This window comes from Pinus tabuliformis, chromosome J (genome assembly GCF_031772625.1).
Source record: "Pinus tabuliformis cultivar Carrire ecotype Pingquan chromosome J, CPIR1, whole genome shotgun sequence".
NCBI classification, from domain to species: Eukaryota; Viridiplantae; Streptophyta; class Pinopsida; order Pinales; family Pinaceae; genus Pinus; species Pinus tabuliformis.
In genome coordinates, this window is record NC_142295.1 from 1,088,108,917 (window position 1) to 1,088,134,496 (window position 25,580).

The 25,580-nt window shown below is 33.7% G+C and overlaps 1 protein-coding gene across 1 annotated transcript in view; it reads left to right on the plus strand.

Moving 5' to 3' along the window:
* The window catches only part of LOC149230801 (jacalin-related lectin 3-like), a 95,637-nt gene that overhangs the window by 43,519 nt on the left and 26,538 nt on the right, over positions 1–25,580 (plus strand). Inside the window, exons 7-8 of the mRNA XM_089379059.1 lie at positions 13,276–13,470; positions 14,006–14,248. Of these exons, the coding sequence (XP_089235185.1) occupies positions 13,276–13,470; positions 14,006–14,248 (438 nt within the window). The remainder of the gene's footprint in view (positions 1–13,275; positions 13,471–14,005; positions 14,249–25,580) is intronic.

The following is a 25,580-nucleotide window of genomic DNA, read 5'->3' on the forward strand; positions in this document are numbered from 1 at the left end:
ATAACAATAGAGGGATTCTATGGGGCACAATAATAACAATATCGGAACAATAGGGGCACAGCAATAACAATAAGGGATACAACGACAATAGTAATGGGGGAATCACCAGTATTATAGGGACCTAACAGAAGACAAGTCGCAGATGAGAATTTCTTAATCCTTTGGATGACTGCATGTTGAATATAGATAGGTTAGCCAATTGTTAAGGATTATTTTAGTTTGGTGCCCTTATCCAATGTTTGTTCCAATTACTTCTTTGCTTAAGCGAGTTCTCTAGATGCATTCTTAATGATGGTCAACATTTCTTGATTGCCATGTGTTTTTACTTGTTTTTAGAGGTCAGCGATCTTTGAATTCATTTGTTCATCACGATCAACCAATTGTTATGCAAGCTATTTGACTACAACAATTGGATCATCAGTTCCATCTGAAATATCAATGTGTAGTTTTTCTGCTACTCGATTCTTGCATTCCAACCAAACCTCCCTTTGTTGTTTCTTTCTATGTTTAAGATTATTATTGTATATCGACCTCCTGTTCTACCTATTTTTAGCATCTTGAACAATATCTTGTAGACAAGAAAATAATTATCGATTTGACACATCCTTGAGTTCATATACTCTACCTGCTATATCTTTTACTAGAGGTTTTTGGGACAACAAAGTAAAAGTTCATGGTGTAGTTGGTTGATGCTCTGGAGTATTTCACTCAGTGATCAGAGTACTTAGTGTATATTGCATTTCTGGATCAATATTCACTGACATACCTCTAGTTGCATTGTCCGAATTGGTATGCTCCGTTGATACTTCTTGTGCGTCGACTTGTTGAGTGGATTATGTTTTGACTTATGGCGAAATTGTGTGTCGGACGATGGATTTGTTTTTGTGGCGACCTAGATTTTTTGTGTGTCAACTTGAGTACACTATGTGTCGACTTGGATAGGATGTGTGTCATCCTGAATAGTCTGCCCTTTCCTTCCATGTACTTCCTCAATAATAGGCGTGGAGAGATGAGGGGTGAATAAGAAAATAAATAAAATTTTGGAACTTGCACCATTTTCTTACTTGCTCTACCCATTTGACCTTGAGCCTGTCGTCGGGCTAGAATTTTGTTTGGTGTGGTCAACTAAGTCAATTGCTGTTGTATTTGAGCCTATTTCTTGTCCATTAAATTGTGTCTGACTATCTCAATAAAGATATATGTGCTTTAGTCTAAGGATCACAAAATGTCGGGTCCAATGGATGACCCAAGAAACCGTTGTGACCTCATTGGCTTCTTCACTTATTTTCCTTTTGTTTGAGTGTCCTCTAGGACTTGTTTTACAATAACATCCAATCTTTCTTGAATCTAGGGGTATTCAAACTTGATACATGTGAAAAATTCTCGCCAATTTATTCCAACTGTTGGAGTTTTGACCTGAGTTGAATTATGTTCTTCTCTACCTATAAGATTTTGTGGGGATTCTGCTAGGGGCACTGATAAGTCAAATTTAAAAGGCTCTATATACAACTCTGCCTCCCATTCCATTTCATTCTCTGCATCTGCCAATGGTAGGAGTACATCCGTCTAGGGATATCTAACTAGTGATGGAATAAAAAACACCATATTAGTTTGCAAAATTAGTTCTTCAAATATATGGTTGAGAGTCAAATGATATGGAAGTTCCTAGGGGTTGACATCATTAGAGTCAACATAACAAACCTTGGTTTCATCCAGGCATGATTGAATAAGAGACATCATGGGCAACAAACATTACACATGCTAGGGAACCCACCATCTATTGGAGATTGACTTTAGGTTTAATAACCAATTTCTAAATATTTCACGGGGTCCAACCGACTGTGGTTTCTCCAATCAACCATGTGAAAATATCTTAAAATCATTCATTAATGGAAACGAAATTGATCGAATTTCTGGTGAATTTCGTTTCTCCAACGAGGAAGACTTGTCTTTTTGCTAGCCAAATTAACAATGATGGGAACTGAATAGTCTTACTTGAATTCTGACATTCTTGGAAGTTGGATTTAACCATGTCAGCTACATGTTGTGCCCAATTGTATACTCTCCAAGTCTACACCATTTTCCCAATTGCTTCAAGCATGTTCAGTTTTTTGTCAGAAGATCTTCATGTTGGACTAAGGCATAGGGAGATGATGATGCATGCCCATTTGATCTGCAAGGCCCAAAATTGTCTGATGATTAAACCTTTGGAGTTATTTGTTGTCGTCCCACTAGTAAACTTTCAAATCCACATAGTCATGTCGACTGTCTTTGGGATTTTGTCTCCACGGTGTGGTAGACTGGTGAGGTTATAAATAGAATTTTACAAAGTAATTAGTGGTTTTTCTAACCATAGAAGGTCATTACGGTACCAACTAACAATATACTTAGCGACTTCTTCCTTCAACCAACGTAAATATGCAGCTAATGGTGTGTTGAGGTTATAAATAGAATTTTACAAAGTAATTAGTGGTTTTTCTAACCATAGAAGGTCATTACGGTACCAACTAACCATATACTTAGCGACTTCTTCCTTCAACCAACGTAAATATGCCTCTAATGGTGTGTTGAGAATGTCCCAGATGCTTGTTGTGCGTAATATTTGGTTCTACTTGATCCATTCATTATTAATTTTGGCCCACTTCATGAATGTTTCAACATGATTTCCCAAGAAGTATCGTTGATTTTTTCTTGTCTAATTTTGTTGATTTGGACCTAGAAATATATTGCAGTTCCTTGGTCAAATTTAGCTTTTGTCCTTGGTTCTACAATAAAATTTGGTTCCTAAAAACACACTCTCTTCTTATCCATTTTGAAATATTCTTGGAACTCTTCTGTTCTTAAACACTCAAGTAGTTTGGGATCAAAAATAACCAGACTTGGAAACTCTGGAAATTTTGAAAGTTCGACCACTTTGTCTAGTGAAAATTCAAGAAAACTAATAAGCAATGTTGCATTGATTTTGACCTCAGGGTGCATTTGAAGTTGTCTCGTCACAATAACACTCATATTTTGCATATCTGTCAACTCTTGTGACGCAAATGGTTCACTTGTTTTTTTAGATTTGATGGTTGATTCAGATTTAAACTTTAATGCGACATCTCAGGGTTATAAATGTGACTTGATTGCCCCATCATACGGGCCTGATTGTTGAATATATCCATTTGATTCTCCTGAATTTTACTTTTTTTGTTGTATTTCTACTTTTCCATTGGTCAAGTAAAATGACCTCCTTTGGTCGATATCACCAGCTTGATGTATAATATCGGTCCTTTCAGTCGAGTCGGTCAGTTGGTTGGTCCAACTTCTGATCACGGGGGCTTCACTGGGAGAGCAATATCATATGATGTGGGTTCTTATTGGGGGATATATATTGAGGAAAGAATGACATAATATATTGGCAGATATATAGGCGGTAAAGTGTTTTTATATTGGCAAATATAAAAAATGGAGCTTAAAGTTAATGAAAAAATATAAATGGGTATAAAAAATGCTAATGGAAAAATGGATACTTACAATATCTAGTGAAATAGGGGTTTTTTAAGTTGGGAAGCTATATTGGGTTCATATTGGTAGGGGGTTAAATAATGTGATTTTTAGATGGATTTTCCAATATATTGTCAAATTGAGGGTATTGTTTAATATGCTACGAGTGCACGTGATATGTCAAAGGTTCACTAAGTGAATCCCCCGTGCTTTTGATTTGAGCTTTATTCGGTCTAGTCAAGTCAATTTCTCTGTAATGATGTTCTCTGAATTCCGTTCAACATTCTTCTCTTCTTTCATGATGATGTCAGTTCTTCTCTTTTTTCCCAAGATTTTGTAATAGTACTTCTACTAACTTACTAGCTTAATCCATTAAATGAAAATATTAAATAGAAATATACTAATATACATTTAAAATGTTAGCTTAGCCTACCATAATGTGTTTTTTAGACTAGCCTATGTGACTAGTGCCTCACAGAGGTTTTCACCAGCGACATGCCAATACTTATCAAGAGATATATTTTTTGAGTTGGAAACCATCGAAAAGTGATTTAAATAAGTGCCCTTGTAATTTCTTTAATTGGACAACCCTTGAAGAACACATATCGTCAATAAGAAAGGGTCTAAACCGTGTAATTTTTAACTTTTTAGGCTCTTCCTTCACCCAACTATCGTAAAACAAAGCTAAGTCTATGAATTTTAAGTTCTTGGTCTGCAAATTTCTATCATGCCATGCTTTTTGCTGACCCTTGATAACTTGTTGCTAGTGAGTTGCATGGAGTCTATCTTCTTCTAAGCGTTGTATTTAACGAGTTCATCCCTTTTCTGCTTTTTTATTATATTTTAGGATAGTTTACACACTTGCAACATTTGATGTATAGTGGAGTGGTACATTTGCCTCTTTCACATAAACAATTTTGAATGATTTTAACCCAGTCGATTGCTTATATGTTGTGCGATATTCCCACAAGACAACTGGGAATTTATCATCCCAATCATCTATGTCGAGGTTCCATATCTTGGTTAGTCCTCTATGCAATGTTTTATTAAATGATTCTACAATGCCATTTGTCTGTGGGTGTTAAGCAATGGTTTTTATGTGACCAATCATGAAAATGTGCATCAAAGTTTGGATTGTAACATTGATAAAATAAGTTCCCCTATCATTGATTGTTATTAGGGGATAGCCAAATAGTGTTACTCTATTCGCATAAATGAATTAGCTATTACTTCTTTCGTACATGATTTCACTGGATCTACTTTTACCCACTTCATCATTAGAGAAATTTTGAGTTCTAAAATGGGCCTCCTAAGGAATATTATAAAATAACGGTGGAAAATATAAAATAAATTATATTGCCTCATCAAATTTTGGAGGGAAAAAGAAAAAACTATTTTTCAACTCGTATTTTTAACTTATCTCGCTTCGATTTTACTCAAATCTTTAGCGAGAGCAAGGAGTACCCATGTTGCATAATTTTGAAATGTGAAATGCACGAAAAAATGTGATTGCATATTGATTTCTTTTGCTTGAAATTTGAGTAAAATCGTAGGGAGTTAATTTGAAAATACGAGTTGAAAAAATAGTTTTAATTTTTAATTTTTATACCTTTTTACTCCAGGAATGGTTGAATTATTCCCCATGGTTGACATCATCATATTAAATTCTATTGGTTCTTATAAATTTGGTTTTTATTGTACATTTTTGTTTTGAGGCCCATTTCTGACCTCAAATTTTCTCTAATGCAAACATCCCATTGTTGTTATAATATATTTTTCTCTCGTTCGTCTAGCTCTTTTGTGAAATGGTCCAATAAATTGATTTCCCAAATCCCAAAAGGTAGTGTTGGGATAATTGAGTGAAGCGACATGATTCTTTGCTAACGATCGAGTTGATCTTTTGGACTTGCACTCGACAATCCTGAAATAGAGTCGTGCATCATAATCTTGCTTGCAAAATCTTCATTGTGGTCATGTCACCTTGATAATGTTCGCCTACAACTCCTTTATGGGATTCACTAATAGTAGCTTTCCTTCCATGTTCCAATGTGCACCATTTGAGAATATCGTTTTCTCCTAGCTTGTGTAATTGACCATTTATTAATAAAAATGATGCCACTTTAATTGCTACAATCTTCTTCTTTTTATTTGTCAATCCATCAGGTGCCTTTCTTGTGTGTAGAAATTGTGCAATTTATGCAAACTCTAAAGGAATTGCTTCTACTTTAAATAGGTGAGAATTTGGTAAGTCATCCTCTAGGTCTATCGACTCTTCCCCTATCTCCAACTAGGACAAATGATCAGACATGACATTCTTCTTACCAGGTCGGACGATGAATTCAAACTCAATTTTTTGAAATAATAATAACCATCGAGAGATCCTTGATCGATGGACTAACTTATTAATAATATATCTCATAGCTTGTTGATATGTAAAGAATATGAATGGGTTAGTAAGGAGTTAATGAAAAAATTTATGTAGTGCAAGGATAATGGCGAGTGATTCTCTTTCAGTTTTCGAGTAATTTTTTTCAGCTTTATTTATCTTCTGGCTAGAATAAGCATTGGGATGATGTATAGACTCATTGTATGGCTGTGCTAAAATGACCTCGACCACCAAATTACAAGCATCAACATGAGCATGAATTTTTTTAGGACGGTCGGGGAATTTTAAGTTAGATGCCTCAACCAACTTCTTCTTTAATAGTTGGAAGGATTCCTTGCATTATGTCGGCCATACATATGGAACATCCTTTTTCAGTAACTCATCCATTGGAAAAATAAAATCAGAGGAATGCCTTATCAAAATCTTGTAGTATCGTTTGTGCCCAAAAAATATTTTGATCTGTTTTTTATTAATCGAAAATTACTTTGATCTTTGCCATGTCTACCTTTATTCCATCCTTGGATACTACATAACTTAGCAATATTCCAATTGGTGTAGAAAAAAATACATTTTTGATGTTTAAAGATAACTAAATATGTTTGCATCTTTCAAGCATTAAACGTAGCCATTGAATATGATATTTTAATAATGAATAGATTGTCTAATCATCAAATTATAATTCCATTCTCCCTTGATCTCCAATATATTTGGTCACTTGCTCAACGTGATTCATAGGAGAAGCCCATTCCTTGAATCTAAGTATGTTACTGGAGTCTTCATTTAAATCAAACCGTAACAATGATGACACTCGTTTGCTTTTCCTTTCTTAGATTATGGGCATAGATTTTAAGGCGTAACATGACCAAACATTCTTCATTGGTATTTCTTCAATTGTCTAACGTTCTTTCACTTTAGATTCATAATTGTCAATTTTACATTCATAGATCTTGGTGTCAGAATTTTGTCCAATAGAAAGTGGGGAGCCAAATAATATCTCTCTGAATACATTAGGCTCCAAATTTCCTTTATCTTCCTGGAGGACTTGATATAGCCTCCTTGCCTATGATTTTTTTTCCCATGGTTCAACCAAAGGATTTCCTTCGCGAGGGTTAAGGCAAATAATTATCTTATTATTATTACCTTTTAGTTTAATTATGTCTTTTTCTAAAGATATGGTGGCTTTCATCCTTCGAACCCATGGTCTCCCGACTAAATTTGGATTAGCCGGAATTCCATCGACTAAGTCAATGGATTCGAAGTCAACAAAGGTCGAAATTCCCATAATTGTTGGCTTAAGTTGTTATAGTGTTCCAATTGGCTCATTGAACCTTTGGTAAACTAATTTAAGATAGTTAGTAGTCTTGTGAAGTGATGGTTTCCCAAAATTAATCCATGTTTCTCTTGAAAGTATATTTACTTGAGATCCAAATTTGACCATGACTTGTTTCATCATATATCCATTTATTTGCAAATTTACCCGAGGGTTGTCATCGTCTGAAAATCCACTTTATGAAGATTTCACATGTTTTTGCATTAATTTCTTTCTTTATTGCAATCTTTTAATATATTTACAAGTTCAACAAGGCGACCAAATGATTATTCTTCCTTTAATAGTTCCAGAGGATTAATCGATTCCAAGAAGTATTTTCTCTACCCGTGCTAGACCTAGTAAAGACATGGAGGTTTTTTGGATTTATAATATCTTTCTTTGAGAAGGATTGTAACAAATTGATGACCCTTTTGTTTAATATATTTGGAAGTATTTTAGGGAAATCCTCCAATGAGTGTTTACCCAAACCACACATATTATAAGAACATAAGTTGGTCTTGTCTTTCAGTGGGCATCTAGGTGCCGCAGGGCCCTCTTGGTAGCATCTAAAATAATAAATCTTCCTCACTCTCAACCTCTACCATGACCTTGACCATTGTGTCCTCCGATTCAACCACCATATCCTCCTATTTTGTTTTCTCTTCCTCCTTTGATAGGTGGCTCATTATATTGACCCGAAGCCTGAGTATGGTAAACAACATGATATTTTGGATTGTTCTTCACATTTGAATGACCTTCTTGCATTGAGTGGCTATTATCCTCATATATTTAACACCATTTTGGCTTAGTATTATGTAAATTATACTAACATTTATGAAATCCCCATGACACTTATACCTGTCTTTTGGGCTATGAATTTGATGAGAAGAATTGGACTTTGCATGTCCCTTGGAACATTCATCTCTCTTTGGAGACAATTTTCCATTATCACTACCATCATGGTGTGACATATAATCACTTGATAATTTCTTTGCCTCAACAATTTTAGAGCACCCTCCAACTTCTCGATGGTCACAACCCAATCCTTCATATCATGGTCATTCCTTCACCTCGATAGGATTAATGATACCTTGTCCATTGACTCTGAGGCCTCATCAATCATAACCCATCTAATTTAAAAGCTTCATACCAATACCCTTGGTATGCTTTTCAAAGGATTCAAAATATGTGTTATCAACATTAGCTGAAGGAGTAGAACTAGAAACACTAATTACCTCCTTTGGCCCATCACCCATCTTTTCTTTTTCAGACGCTGATGGCGAAGTGGATGATGACTCTAGCCAACCAATTTTACCAATTGACACATAGGGAGAATATTTCAGATGCTGGAAAAATTCCAAGCATTATTTTCAACATAGGGTCGATATCCTGTGTACGAACCATGCCCACAAATTGGCTTCATCTTGGATGGATTATTTGCTGCTTTGAGGATGGAACTATACCGGTTTGTTCCTCCAATACATGCTGCAAATGTAGGCACATTTTCCTTTTATCCTCCTCTGCAATTTCAAGCAATCTCCTTAGCTCGACATTCTCCATTTGAAGAGATAGATTAATCACCTCCAAATCTTGGAGTCTTTCACGCTTCAGTTTCTTGCCCATAGTTTCAATCCAGTCAGAACCCGCTCTGATACCAACTGATATAAAAATGGGATAACAACACTCCTTGATAAAAACCGGTCGTCCTATAACACTTTTGAAGTTAATAAAATGCGTCTTCAAAGGTAAAATAAGTTTCATAACCTCTTCAAGATGGAAAGTTAAGTTTTCACATTAACTTAAAAGAGAAACAAATTCACATGCTACTCAAGATGATAAACATGAATAGAAGAAACCAACATTTGATAACATAGTTCACCACTCTTGGGCTTACGTCTCTGGCCCTGCTCCAATGACTAGGCCTGCTATATTGATTTCAGCCGCAAATGAGTACATCACAAATTGTTGACACAAGAGTGGCTTATTTCTCCTACCAAGAAACATTCTTCTACAAATAATTTTCACTCAAAAATAGGATTCCCTACAACAAGTCATGATGTCAACAGAAAAATGAGACTCTCACAACAGGTCCTTATACTCCACCTTAAATCCAAACACATAAACATACAACAAATCCACAATGAAGTGTTGAAAAGAGCTTCTCTCATGTGCACATTGAGAAAACACTGAAAATAGTTGGTATGTTGAAGTAACAACTATTTCAAATGGAACTAGAAGGTTGGAAAACCTCTGGCTATGCTCTCTCCATAAAAAATGCCGCCTTGTTGCTGCAAAACTTTGGTTGTCTCTATCACTAAAGGATTTGACTGTGAAAAAGTCCATCATCCAGTGTCCAAATCAGAAAACTGAGGATGCCATTAAGTCCAGGACACTCAAAAAACCGTATTTAGATTGTATACTTATTCGCTATTTCTTGATGTGCTTTTAGCTGGAATTATCTCCGTTGATATTTGTTGGGTTTGATTACAGTTGGGGTTTGGTTGGGTTTGGAAGCTCGTCCACCCAGAAACAGGGTCGAGCCATGTCTTTCTTTAAAGAATTTAGACGAGTAATCCCTCTGAGTTTAATTCTGTTACGTGGAGCGACAGGGTTTAGCCCTGAGTCCTCACATTCAGGGTCTTGTACTCGCCTCTGGTTGCGTACTTCCTTTTTAAGAACTAGCTTAATTCTCTGTTGTAGAGTCATGACCAGAACCTGGTCTTTAGAAAAATATTTCCCTGTTCCACCGCATTCTGACCCTGTTTATTTAATAAGAATATAGTTTAATTTATTTCTGAATCTTGTCTTCTTTTTTCTTTAAGAAGCTTGTTAAATTTAAGTGGATTTCACCTTTTGATATTTTGAGCCACGCTGGCCAATTCTGTAATCGTAATAGCTACCTTCTGTAAGTCCATTCTATTCTGTGATTTAATTTTGGCACGGAAAGAGATTTACGCTATTAAGCTTGTTAATGTGTAATAAAATGGTCGCTTTTGTATTATCGTATTATCTTGAGTTACTCTTCATGGGTTATGTTCCACAGAGAACGTTTTCTAATCTTATGCGAAGCTGCCATACGTTGCTGGCTTATCGACTATTATTTTCTCTATGTCCTTCTGACTACGCTATTCTGCAGAGGGTTTGGTTTGGTAAATCGTCTCGGTTACCGGACAGTATACTTATTCGCTATTTTTTGATGCGCTTTTAGCCGGAATTATCTCCGTTGATATTTGTTGGGTTTGATTACAGTTGGGATTTGGAAACTCGTCCACCCGGAAACGGTGTCGAACCATGTTTTTCTTTAAAGAATTTAAACAAGTAATCCCTGTGAGTTTAATTCTGTTACGTGGAGCGACAGGGTTTAGGCCTGAGTCCTCACATTCAGGGTTTTGGACTCTCCTCTGGTTGCGTACTTTCCTTTAAAAGAACTAGCTTAATTTTCTATTGCAGAGTCATGACCAGAACTTAATTTTCTATTGCAGAGTCATGACCAGAACCTGGTATTTAGGAAAATATTTCCCTGTTCCACCGCATTCCGACCCTGTTTTGTTTTTTTATTTTTTTTTTATTTTTTATTTTTTATTTTTATTTTTGGTTTTTGGTTTTTTTTCAATTACAATATGGTGTAATTTATTTCTGAATGTCGATGAACGTTCGTGTACAAGGGTTGCACAGCTTCCCACAGATTATATAGTCTCTGCCGCAGTGGGATACGCTGACCAACATGAGTCCTCCCACAGACTGTCTTCAGTACATACCCCCAATACTGCATTGGCCACGCACCTTAACAAACGCGCAGTTCACCGGTAATAAAAAAAAAAAACACGGGGAAAACGAATACGCCATTACAGAGAAAACAAAAAACACTATATGCACTGCCAAAAGAAAACTCTTTTGACTGAAATTTGCCCTGCTGCAATCTATTTTAAGAATTTGTGGCATATCAAGAAAATAGCACACTATATGAACCCGGAATATGTGAAATAGGAGATTAATAAACTGGCATCAAGACGGTACCTTTCGGCGCTTCCTCGAATTTTAGTTGCACACGAACAGAGGACGATGATAGGCCGTGGCTTCAGTCACGCAAGGAGGGTGTGGCTCGCTGGTTTCCACCATTTGGAGATGTTACGGAGGAAGAAGTGTTGTGTGCAGCTTTGCCGTTAACTGTGGATGCAACTATGGGCGCTTGAAGGTTTGCCCTAACTGTTAGTGCGGTTGTAAACACATTGTCATGAGTCCAGAAAAATCAAAATAAAACTTTACATATTTACAACATTTTTGTAAACCAAAATTTTCTCCAGAATATTTCAAATTCTACAGTACATAGTTTTTTTACATCTAAACATTGTGTTGGGCTTCTTTTGTGACGCCCGCAATCTTACGTCTTGTGCCTTTCGTCACGGTGCTTGCGTGGGTAAACTATGGCAGCCCACAAAGAAGATTTATGGAATAAGAATTTAACTTTGATACCGCCATTGTGTCTGTTGAGATGAGATTCTATACCATCCAACCTATGATTGTGTCTGTTGGGATGTGATAACACGCCATCCCAACCCTGAAAGATGCGACGATATTCGTGCAAAGATTTGTGGAATAAGAATAACTTTCTGTCGCCATTCTTTCGGCTTGGATGGGATTTTATGCCATTCCATCTCTGTACCTGTTCGTTTGAATGGTCTGAGATTCTATACCATCCAAGCTATGATTGTTTCTGTAACACACCATCCCAACCCTGAAAGATGCGACGATATTCGTGCAAAGATTTGTGGAATAAGAATAACTTTTTGTCGCCATTCTTTCGGCTTGGATGGGATTTTATGCCATTCCCATCTCTGCACCTGTTTCTCTTTTGCCTTTTTTTTGTTCGCTTGAATGGTCTGAGTTCTACCCAATAGTTCGCACGAAAGATGCCTTTTCTTTAAAAATTCCCATGCATTTCAGATTGAATGTACCGATTCAGCCACTCTCTCTTAGAATTGAAGGTAGGTTTATGCCACTTCAATTTCAATGAAAGTGTCTGCGCCTCCGACTCCGCCTCCTTTTGACGTAAACGTTTAAGGTAATTCTCAATCGAAAGCATCTATCTATTTTGGAAGGATGACACTAATTTAAACTGCACTCCATTGGGTTTCATGGCACGCTGTAAATGATGTATTTTATGGTTTACCAAACCCACAGGAATATAATTGTATTTTATGGTTTACCAAATCCTGTTTTGAATTAATTCAGTGAGATTTAGTGCTGTTTGAATTTATTTTATGGTTTACCAAGCCCACAGGAATATAATTATTTTAATATTTTATTTAAATTATTAATTAAAATCGGCATGAGAATATCCTCTCATATCAAGTTTTTGTTTTTATTTGTATACTCATGTCAAGTTTATATATATTATATTATATTTTGTTCGTTTATTTATTTATTGTTAAATTTTTTATTATTTAAATTAATATTTAAATATATTTTAGATTTAATTATTATTTTTAGTTATATTTATATTTATTTTAAATTTATATATTTATTTTAAAAAATAATTAAAAAGCAATTTTATTTATATTGATACACAATATATAATGGTATTCGACCGAGATTGTGATTGCTCTAATTATATATCTCAATAAAATAATTAAATTGTAATTGCTTTAATTTTATTCACGAAAAAAGTTAGGCACAATAGTTATTTAAATTTTATTTAATAAAAAATATATTTTTATTTATTCATTTTATTATAAATATTAATATTTTTATAAAATAAAATTATTTTAAATATGAAAATATTTATTATTATTAAACTTTATTTTAAATTTAATTATTAATAAATTAATTTTATATTCAAATTATAAAAACATCAAGATTTACTAATAAATTTTATAAAAAGAATAAATATCGTTAAAAAATAATTTTTTTTAATGTTTATTAAACGTTTAATTATTAATAAAAAATGTTTTACAAAAAATATGGATCATATTTACGATTTTGTTATTTTCTATATAAAATCTAAATAAAAAAAAAATAATATTAAATTTTATCATAATTATGATATTATTCGTTTATTTTAGGAAATGAGGAAGTTAATTATTTGGTTTTTCAGATTCCGAAGACTATATCAGTTGGCCCATGGGGAGGCGAAGGTGGAGATTCATGGGATGATGGGTTGTATGCTGGCATTCGCCAAATAATATTAGTTCACGGAAGTGTGATAGATTCCATCAACATTGAATATGAAAGGAATGGGGTTTTTGTTTGGTCAAAGCATGGAGGAAGCGGAGGAAATAATATTGAGAAGGTATTGATCTAATTAGAATTTTAAAGTTTATATGTATTTAAAAGTATGAAATGAATTTAAAGTTTATATTTAAGTTTTTAAAATATTTTTGATTTGAGTTACACAATTTTTTAAGATGGTTAAGTTTTAAATAACTATTTTTAATTATTAAAAAATTTAAATTCAAAACAAAATATTTTAAAACCAATAATTGAGACAAATTATAAATATTTAAAAATATAAAAAAAATTATATTTATTAAATTATTATCTATAAATATAAATGGTTATATTCAAAAAATTTGAATATATTTAATTATATGGAAGTGGTGGTGGTTGTTGTGTTTTTTTTTTTTTTAATTATATGAAGAGAAATGCATTAGGTAAATAAATGAAATTTAAATTAAATTAAAAATATATGAAAATTAATATGAAAAAAATAGCATTTATTTATTTATAAATTATGATATACTTTTGATATGTATTTTGTAATTGTGTTAAACTTGTACCAATATTCAATTATTACTGTTTTTTGATTTTTTCTTTTTATGTGTAAGATTGAATTGGATTATCCCAAGGAGATAATCACATCAATAAGTGGACATTACGACAGTTATCTGAGGTCACTCACTTTTGAGAGCAACATGAAGATATATGGTCCTTACGGAGTTGAAGATGGCACATATTTCTCATTACCCATCACAGAAGGGAAGATAGTAGGCTTCCATGGTCGAAGTGGTTGGTATATAGATTGCATTGGGGTATATATTTCAAATTTACAAGCTCCAGCAATCTCAAAGGTACAGACATTTTTTTTTTTTTAATTTTAATAATGTACGTGTCATATGCATATAGGATGGATTTTAAAGAACTTTTTATTTTTATTAATTGATTTTTTTAAACGGATTTTTTTAAAGGATTAGGTTGTTTTCTTTTAGTTTTATTAATCAGGTTGTTTGATTAGTTTTAATCGGAAACACCAAGTTTATTAAAGTAAGTTTTCAAGTTTTTTATATAATTGTTATTGGAATTTTTAAATTTCTTATGAATGATTTTTTATCCAAAACTTTTTACATTAATTTTAGAGAAATCCAAAATTTATTAAAATAAGTATTTTAGTATTTTGTATTATTGTTATCAAATTAAGTATAATATTTAGTTTAAAAAATTTCACAATTATTTTTACAAAAAGTATCTGATGACTTCTTTTAGTTTTATATTTAATATGTAATAGTTATAGGGATTTATAGTATATCTTCGTACAATCTTAGGGTTTGGAAGATGAGATTTTTCTTTGATTTATATTTTTTTGGAATAAATTCTCAAATAAATACATATTTTTTAAATGAAAGATTTAAATAAATTTTCAATATATCATTTTTCATAAGTAACTCCTCAATTAGTGCAACTGTGAGAAATATATTTTCTTTTGAAATAAACAACTTGTAGTAACAAGATGGTCAAGTAAATTTTCAATATATCATTTTTCATAAGTAGCTCCTCAATTAGTGCAATTGTGAGAAATATATTTTCTTTTGAAATAAACAACTTGTAGTAACAAGAAGGTTAACATCCTTTTTCAGTGTTGGAAACACATTTATCGAGGTTTTCTTCATAATTTTTCACACACTGACCTACTAATTTTCATTAAAACTAAAATAATAGCCTCAAAGTCCCAATGCATACAAAATTAAGTTTAAAAAATGGCATGTTGTTCTTCATGGATTTTGACATTATGCAACACTCAAATGAGAAAACATAGTTCTTTCTTGTCATATTGGCTTTATATGAGCTAAAATAATTTGGAAAAGGAGAGAAAAAAATATCAAGGAAGGAGTAACAAAAAAATTAGGGAATGCGAAATTAGGGGAATTTACCCAATTCCCCCCTCTAGTGCTCCAACCTTCCCTTAATAAATAGAAGGAGTATTGGCAACAGAATCCTACCTATGATTCACAAGTTTCGTAGGGAAAGAGGGCCTCATTCCTTTATAAGATAAGGCACACCATACCTAGACTATAATGGAAAGGAATAACAATGAAAATGAACGTATTTTTCACTATTTCCATGATTTAAATATGCATCTCTCTATTGGAAAGTTGTCGTCAAGGATCATATGCCCGTGACTTGGGAACTCATTCCTATACTTTTGAATTTAGGAAATAATATATGAATTATGACACAAGACTTGGGGATATTATATTATTTCTTTTTCTTAGTGACTTCTATTAAAACCTTATCACCCTTTTTCTCTGGTGGAGTCCCACTACCTTTTCCATACTCTCCATTCTAACTTGATTTGCAACCATGATGCATTTTATTGATAAAAAATTATGTAAAATTACGTAATTAGGCTATTCAACGTTTTATTAGTGTAGGATTTTTGGCCCAAAATATTATGGACACTTTATCCAAACATCAAGCTAGGTCACTATCTTATAACTGATATGCACATGAACATTGAGAATCAAGTTTCAGGTATTACATTCCACTTTCATTATTCTTGAATTGTCCTTGGTACACTATGTACAAATATACATAAATTATATGTAACAACAACTCAACAATTTCATAGTTTAATGACCCTTGTAACAATTCCAACCATTAATCTCTCATTCTCATTACCCTACACAACCCAAGGAACTATACCCACTTTTTTACTTTACATTCCCTAAGTTTGTCCAACTTCCCTTCCATGGATCCATTATAGGCTAGATAGGAAGTCTCAGAGTTGTGCCTATAAGAACTCTACCTTCACAAACAAAGCTTCGAAATTTTCAAAATAGCTACAAGTATGCCTCCCACATCACATCTTCTAGCTCTCACTTCTCTTGTGTTTTGTAATATGTCTATTGGACTTGTCATATTATTTTGTTCTTAAGATTTATTTCATTTTAGTTGTGATTGGTATTTCATTCCTTTTTGCTTTAGAATGAACCATCTCCTAGTGTTCTTATTTTTGGGTACTCAATTCATTTCTTTATTCTTCATATATTCTCTGGGTATTCAATTCATTTCTTTATTCTTCATATATTCCTATCCACGTGACTTCTCAAATATGAAATGTAATCATGTATTCGAAAATAAATTTGCAATCATAGTACAACACTTATCTATATGGATTTTCTTTGCTTCACAAAGATTCTATAGGAAATAATTCATCCTTTGGCACACCCTAATGATTCCAGCCACATGTATTCTTAAATTGTCTCTTCCTTTTTATACTCAACCTCTAGACTTAGGTATCCTCTTTGTTACTAAATACTTCCTCGAGAAGCACATCATTAGATAAGGTTTTTACATCTATGGAGAGTTCCATTTTACTTTTATGCATCCATTATTCAACAATTCATAGCAATTATTTTTTCTAGGGTCATCACAGTGTCATTCTTGTTGAGCTTTCATCTTTTCAACTATCATTATTTTCATAATTTTGTGTCCTCAAAGGAGATTTCTTGTAGTCCATCCTCATGTGACTACTTTAACATGAAACTCTTCATTATAACATCTAGTGGCCCTTGTAACATTATTGATTTCATGCATTAGAAATAATTACAACGTTTCAATTATTACATATTAACTTCAATGAAATAGAACAGAAGCAAACATCCATACAAATGCATTCAATAATTCCTTCATGCATATATTCGTTGATATGTTCCCTCATAAAAATAAGGTTTTCTTAAAGGGAAATAAATCCCTAACATAACATCTACCATCAGATTTATTATTTCCAAAAAAGTCTCTTCAAGGATGTTTCCTCTGAACCCCCACTAAGGGAAACAATTATCACTTCCCTCTCGAACCCCCTAGTCACAATAGTAGGGAAGAAGTCCCCCTTACACCCTGTGTCAAGAACTAGTGTCCAAATGTGACTAAAAACAAGACCTTTAAAATCAAGAAGATAATCAGATTCCACAATTAACAATCTCCCACTTGGAGACTACTTATAACAGCGATATTTCTACTACGCTTGTTGACTGTGCTTTCAACTTTGGACTTGGTTAGTTTATCCTATTTATCACCATTCTTGAAGACCAACTAAAACTAAGTCAAAACTCACTTTCTCCTTGATTTCTACTTTCATTAACATGTCTACAATATTTTGGCTACTATGTGTCTTTTCCGACATCAACTATACCTCTTCCAAAATTAATCATATGAAATGGTACCTAAGTTGTATATGATTACTCTTGAATGAAACGCTGATGTCTGTGCAAGATGAATAGAATTTCCATTATCACTATACAACCCACTATTCTCCTTCTTTCCCAGTTCCTCCATGAATCTTTATAACCAAATAATATCTTTACTAGACTTTGTAGCAGCAACATACTCTACTTTATATTGTTGAAATTGCAACAACCCTTTGCAATGTTGAGATCCAACTTATTATTTTTCCACCTATAGTAAATATATCCCCTGTGGTACTTCTCCTATTGCATATACCACCTTCCATATTTGAGCAAACATATCCCTATAGAAAAATTTTATACCTCCAAATCATAATATTGAATAGTGGTACATTTCACGTACCTCAGAACCCACTTTTACTACCTCCTAATGCTTTTTTCCCTAAAATTTCATACACTTGCACACAACTTCCACTGCATGTGCAATATTTGGCCTTATGCACACCATAACATACACCAAGTTCCCATTTATTGATGAATATGGAACCTTGGACATGTATTCTATTTCCTCTTATGTCTTTGAATGCATCTCTTTAGTCAATTTGAAATGGCTAGCCAAATGTGCATTGACTGGTTTTCATCTTTGATTGAAATTTCCATCACCTTTTCTATATATTCACTCTAATACAATGTCAGTTTATGAATTTTCTTGATTCTCGTTCCAAGGATTTGCTTTGCAACAACTAAATACTTCATAGAAAATGAATTAGCTAATTTTCTTTTGATCACATTTATATCCCGTATGTTAGACCCTATAATAAGCATGTTTGATCTACATATGATAATAAGATGTGATAGTGATCGTTATATAGTCTCTTAAAATAAATGTAATGGTAGACTAACATGTATAATAGCCTTGTTCTATCATAAATCTGTCAAACTTCAAATATAGTTATCATGGTGCTTTCTTTGAACCATACAAACTCTTCTCTAGTCTGCACACTATTTTTCCCTTCCCTTTGACCTCATATCCTTGTGTCTTTTGTATATAAATTTGTTCCTCCAATTCTCCATGGAGAAAAGTTATATTTACATCTAACTTCTCAAGATGCAAATATTCTATTTCCACTAAAATTAAAATATTTCTAATTAAATTCGTTTTGACAACATGAGAAAACATTTCATCAAAATCTATACATTTCTTCTGTGAAAACCCCTTTAAAACAAGTTTGGCCTCATACCTCTTTTTTCCTCCATCTTATTCCTTTAAACTTTAAACCCATTTGTTTTTCAATTCTCTTTTACCTACAAGGAATGGGACCAAGTTCTGTGTTTGGTTATGTGCCAAATAGTCCATCTCTTCTGTCATGCCTAGCTCCCATTTCATTCTAGTTTCTGCTTGCATTGCTTCTTCATATCTTTATGGTTCACGAGAATCAGTCGACAATACATGGCGCGAAAATGAAGAGTGTCATTTAGGGGGTATTCTTAACTTGGTTGATATTCAGATAACACTTGTAGGGGTTTTCTGTACCTATTGTTTGTCTTGTTATTGAACATTTTTGTATTTTGGCACCTTTGGAATTTCTTTTTCTGTGATTTCATCAAGCATTGTGTATTTTATGTTTCTCGTTTCCTATTTCTTTCTTTTTAATTGTTTATCATACATGACCTTCTCATTGAATACCATATCTCTACTCCTAATGATTTTGTGGTTTTCATAATCCCATAAGTTATAGCCAAAATAATTAAATCCATATCCTGTAAAGGTCCACTTCTTGGATTTTGCCACAAGATTTGTATTATTTTCTCTATCAATATGGACAAATGCTTCATAGCCAAAAAATTTCAGAAATGAGGAGTTTACCTTTTTACATGTCCATGCCTCCTATGGAATGCCACCATCCAAGGTAATTGAAGGTCCTCTATTTATTAAGTAAATAACAATATCAAAAAAATATACCAATAACTCAAGGGTAATCCTACATGCAATCTCATACTCCTTGCATAGTCCATGATTGTCATATTCATCCTTTTTTACACACCATTTTCTTGTGGTATTCCAAGAACTATCTTCTATATATCAATCACACGGTATGAAAAATAACTATCAAACTCATTCCTGCAATATTGATCTTCATTATCTGATCTGACACTCCAACTTATTTCCTGTCTCATTATCAACCAAAAATTTGATATTCAAAGACATCATATTTGTTTTTAATGCAATAAACCTAAGTTTTCCTAGTTACATCATCAATAAAACCAACATAATAACAAGAGCCACCAAGAGAAGATACCTGAGTCAGTACCCATACATCTGCATGCACAAGCTATAACTTTTCACCCTTCCTTTCTTTCCCAACTTTGAGAAATATAACTATTTTCCATTTCCATAAATACAATGCTCACAAAATTCCAAATCAACTTTCTTCAAATCTAGTAATAATTTCCTTGAGTGGAAAATATGCATCCAATTCTCACTTGTGTTCCCAGGCCTATGATTCCATAATTTTGTATCCATTCCTATAGAAGCTAAAGCAATATAAATATCAACAGTACTAGTACATAAATGCAATTTAGTTACCTTCTCACCTTTTTCTATTATGAGAAATCCTCTAGTGCCCTTCCAAGAATTTCCTGTAAATGTGACTATACAATATTCACTTCCCAATTTCCCTATTGCAATTAGATTTTTTCTTAAATCAAGAACGTGCCTTGTCTATTTCAAAAAACATTTTTTACATTTTAGAATTTTATCCATACTTTACCCTTTCCCACAATTTTACATGGTTCACCATCAACGAAGTAAACCTGTCCAAAATCACCTTGAATATGATAATGAAAATAATTCTTATGGGGCGTGTCATGAAATGAAGCCCTTGATTTTATCACCCAAGAAGTGATAATGTTATCTTTTGAAAGGATTAAATTATATTGTAACACATAACCTGCTACATTTTCTTCCTTATTATTCTCTTGTTGTCCATCTCTTTTTTTATTTTAGAGACCAACAATATTCCTTCTTGTGTCATTTCTTCCCATAATGCCAACATTCTATTCTCCCTCTGTGTTTGGATTTTCCCTTCTTGGGCTTTCCATGATTCCTTGGGATCTTTCCTCTCTCCCTTTGTTTTCCCCTGTTCTCGATAGTCAAAACATTTCTTCACATCTCACTTATGATTTTTTGTGACATTTCATCTCTAGGGATAGCACCAACAACATCATGAAACTTTAAAGTGTTTGAGCAAAATATAAAATTACTCGTAGCGATGGCCAAGCCATTATATTTTTTTAGTGATGAGCACACAATAAAAAAATGTCCTAACCTCGTCAGCGAAATTTACTCCTATAGAACTTAACTGATTGGTGACCATGTTAAATTCATTGAAGTGATTAGTAATGAACCCACCTTCTTACATATTTAGATTAATTAAATGCCTCATAATAAATACCTTGTTGGAGGGTTTGGCGCAGCGAAACCCTAGAATCCAAAGCTCTGATACCAAACGTTATGAAACCAACTAATAAAAAGATAGAAAAGATAGATGAAAGCCTTATGAATAAGCCTTTTCGAGGGGGCAACCTCCTTTACATTACACAAATGAACAATTCTTGGATGATTCAAATGACAAAACCTTCTTTCTATATATAGGACTCTAAGGGGTCACAATATAACTGAGCCGACCTAACAATAATAATATAAAGACACAAAAATAACAATAAAGGGATTCTATGGGGCACAATAATAACAATATGGGGACAATAGGGGCACAACAATAATAATAACGGATACAACGACAATAGTAATGAGGGAATCACCAGTATTATAGGGACCTAACAGAAGACAAGTCGCAGATGAGAATTTCTTAATCCTTTGGATGACTGCGTGTTGAATATAGATAGATTAGCCAATTGTTAAGGATTATTTTAGTGTGGTGCCCTTATCCAATGTTTGTTCCAATTACTTCCTTCCTTGAGCGAGTTCTCTAGATGCATTCTAAATGATGGTCAACATTTCTTGATTGCCATGTGTTGTTACTTGTTTTTAGAGGTCAGCTATCTTTGAATTCATTTGTTCATCATGATCAACCAATTGTTATGCAAGCTATTTGACTACAACAATTGGATCATCAGTTCCATCTGAAATATCAATGTGTAGTTTTTCTGCTACTCGATTCTTGCATTCCAACCAAACCTCCCTTTGTTGTTTCTTTCTATGTTTAACATTATTATTGTATATCGACCTCCTATTCTATCTATTTTTAGAATCTTGAACAATATCTTGTAGACAAGAAATAATTATCGATTTGACACATCCTTGAGTTCATATAGTCTATGTGCGATATCTTTTACTAGAGGTTTTTGGACGACAGAGTAAAAGTTCATGGTGTAGTTGGTTGATGATCTAGAGTATTTCACTGAGTGATCAGAGTACTTAGTGTATGTTGCATTTCTGGATCAATATTCACTGACATACCTCTAGTTGCATTGTCCGAATTGGTATGGTCCTTTGATACTTCTTGTGCGTCGACTTGTTGAGTGGATTATGTTTTGACTTATGGAGAAATTGTGTGTCGGACGATGGATTTGTTTTTGTGGCGACCTGAATTATTTGTGTGTCAACTTGAGTACACTATGTGTCGACTTGGATAGGATGTGTGTCATCCTGAATAGTCTGCCCTTTCCTTCCATATACTTCCCTGATAATAGGCGTGGAGAGATGACGGGTGAGTAAGAAAATAAACAAAATTTTGGAACTTGCACCATTTGCTTACCTGCTCTACCCATTTGACCTTGAGTCTGTCGTCGGGCTAGAATTTTGTTTGGTGTGGTCGAGTAAGTCAATTGCGGTTGTATTTGAGCCTATTTCTTGTCCATTAAATTGTGTCTGACTGTCTCAATAAAGATATATGTGGTTTAGTCTAAGGATCACAAAATGTCGGGTCTAATGGATGACCCAAGAAACTGTTGTGACCTCATTGGCTTCTTCACTTATTTTCCTTTTGTTTGAGTGTCCTCTAGGACTTGTTTTACAATAACATCCAATCTTTCTTGAATCTAGGGGTATTCAAACTTGATACATGTGAAAAATTCTCGCCAATTTATTCCAACTGTTGGCGTTTTGACCTGAGTTGAATTATGTTCTTCTCTACCTATAAGATTTTGTGGGGATTCTGCTAGGGGCACTGATAAGTCAAATTTAAAAGGCTCTATATACAACTCTGCCTCCCATTCCATTTCATTCTCTGCATCTGCCAATGGTAGGAGTACATCTGTCTAGGGATCTCTAACTAGTGATGGAATTAGAAACACCATATTAGTTTGCAAAATTAGTTCTTCAAATATATGGTCGAGAGTCAAATGATATGGAAGTTCCTAGGGGTTGACATCATTGGAGTCAACATAAGAAACCTTGGTTTCATCGAGGCATGATTGAATAGGAGACATCATGGGCAACAAACATTAGACATGCTAGGGAACCCGCCATCTATTGGAGATTGACTTTAGGTTTAATAACCAATTTCTAAATATTTCACGGGGTCCAACCAACTGTGGTTTCTCCAACGAACCATGTGAAAATATCTTAAAATCATTCATTAATGGAAACGAAATTGATCGAATTTTTGGTGAATTTCGTTTCTCCAACGAGGAAGACTTGTCTTTTTGCTAGCCAAATTAACAATGATGGGAACTGAATAGTCTTACTTGAATTCTGACATTCTGGGAAGTTGGATTTAACCATGTCAGCTACATTTTGTGCCCAATTGTGTACGCTCCAAGTCTACACCATTTTCCCAATTGCTTCAAGCATGTTCAGTTTTTTGTCAGAAGATCTTCATGTTGGACTAAGGCATAGGGAGATGATGATGCATGCCCATTTGATCTGCAAGGCCCAAAATTGTCTGATGATTAAACCCTTGGAGTTATTTGTTGTCGTCCCACTAGTAAACTTTCAAATCCACATAGTCATGTCGACTGTCTTTGGGATTTTGTCTCCACGGTGTGGTAGACTGGTGAGGTTATAAATAGAATTTTACAAAGTAAATAGTGGTTTTTCTAACCATAGAAGGTCATTACGGTACCAACTAACAATATACTTAGTGACTTCTTCCTTCAACCAACGTAAATATGCAACTAATTGTGTGTTGAGGTTATAAATAGAATTTTACAAAGTAATTAGTGGTTTTTCTAACCAGAGAAGGTCATTACGGTACCAACTAACAATATACTTTGCGACTTCTTCCTTCAACCAACGTAAATATGCAGCTAACGGTGTGTTGAGAATCTCCCAGATGCTTGTTGTGCATAATATTTGGTTCTACTTGATCCATTCATTATTAATTTTGGCCCACTTCATGAATGTTTCAACATGATTTCCCAAGAAGTATCGTTGATTTTTTCTGTCTAATTTTGTTGATTTGTAACTGGAAATATATTGCAGTTCCTTGGTCAAATTTCGCTTTGGTCCTTGGTGCTACAATGATATTTGGTTCCTAAAAACACACTCTCTTCTTATCCATTTTGAAATATTCTTGGAACTCTTCTTTTCTTAAACGCTCATGTAGTTTGGGATAACAAATAACCAGACTTGGAAACTCTGGAAATTTTGAAAGTTCGACCACTTTGTCTAGTGAAAACTCAAGAAAACTAATAAGCAATGTTGCATGTATCTTCATGTTTATAGTTTTCAAATTAAATGTTCATTGATGTTCATTGATTTTGACGTCAGGATGCATTTGAAGTTGTCTCGTCACAATAACTCTCATATTTTGCATATCTGTCAACTCTTGTGACGCAAATGGTTCACTTATTTTTTTAGATTTGATGGTTGATTCAGATTTAAACTTTAATGCGACATCTCAGGGTTATAAATGTGACTTGACTGCCCCATCATACGGGCCTGGTTGTTGAATATATCCATTTAATTGCCGTGAATTTTACTTTTTTATGTTGTATTTCTACTTTTCCGTTGGTCAAGTAAAATGACCTCCTTTGGTCGATATCACCAGCTTGATGTGTGATATCGGTCCTTTCAATGGAGTTGGTCAGTTGGACCAACCAATTGCTGATCACGGGGGCTTCACTGGGGGAGCAATATCATACGATGTGGGTTTTTATTGGGGGATATATATTGAGGAAAGAATGACATAATATATTGGCAGATATATAGGGGGTAAAGTGTTTTTATATGGCAAATATAAAAAATGGGGCTTAAAGTTAATGAAAAAATATAAAGGGGTATAAAAAATGCTAATGGAAAAATGGATACTTACAATATCTAGTGAAATAGGGGTTTTTTAAATTGGGAAGCTATATTGGGTTCATATTGGTAGGGGGTTAAATAATGTGATTTTTAGATGGATTTTCCAATATGTTGTCAAATTGAGGGTATTGTTTAATATGCCACGAATGCACGTGATATGTCAAAGGTTCACTAAGTGAATCCCCCGTGCTTCTGATTTGAGCTTTATTCGGTCTAGTCAAGTCAATTTCTCTGTAATGATGTTCTCTGAATTCCCTTCAACATTCTTCTCTTCTTTCATGATGATGTCAGTTCCTCTGTTGTGCCTTGTTGTTTAGATAATTTATCAAATATGATCCTTGCTCCATTTTTCGTAGGCTTGTTTCTCTATTCTAATGATTTATTTCCTTAACAACCTTTTGTTTTGATGGTACAATTATTTTTTTCCCAAGATTTTGTAATAGTACTTCTACTAACTTACTAACTTAATCCATTAAATGACAATATTAAATAGAAATATACTAATATACATTTAAAATGTTAGCTTAGCCTACCATAATGTGTTTTTTAGACTAGCCCATGTGACTAGTGCCTCATAGAGGTTTTCACCAGCCACATGCCAATACTTATCAAGAGATATATTTTTTGAGTTGGAAACCATCGAAAAGTGATTTAAATAAGTGCCCTTGTAATTTCTTTAATTGTACAACCCTTGAAGAACACATATCGTCAATAAGAAAGGGTCTAAACCAT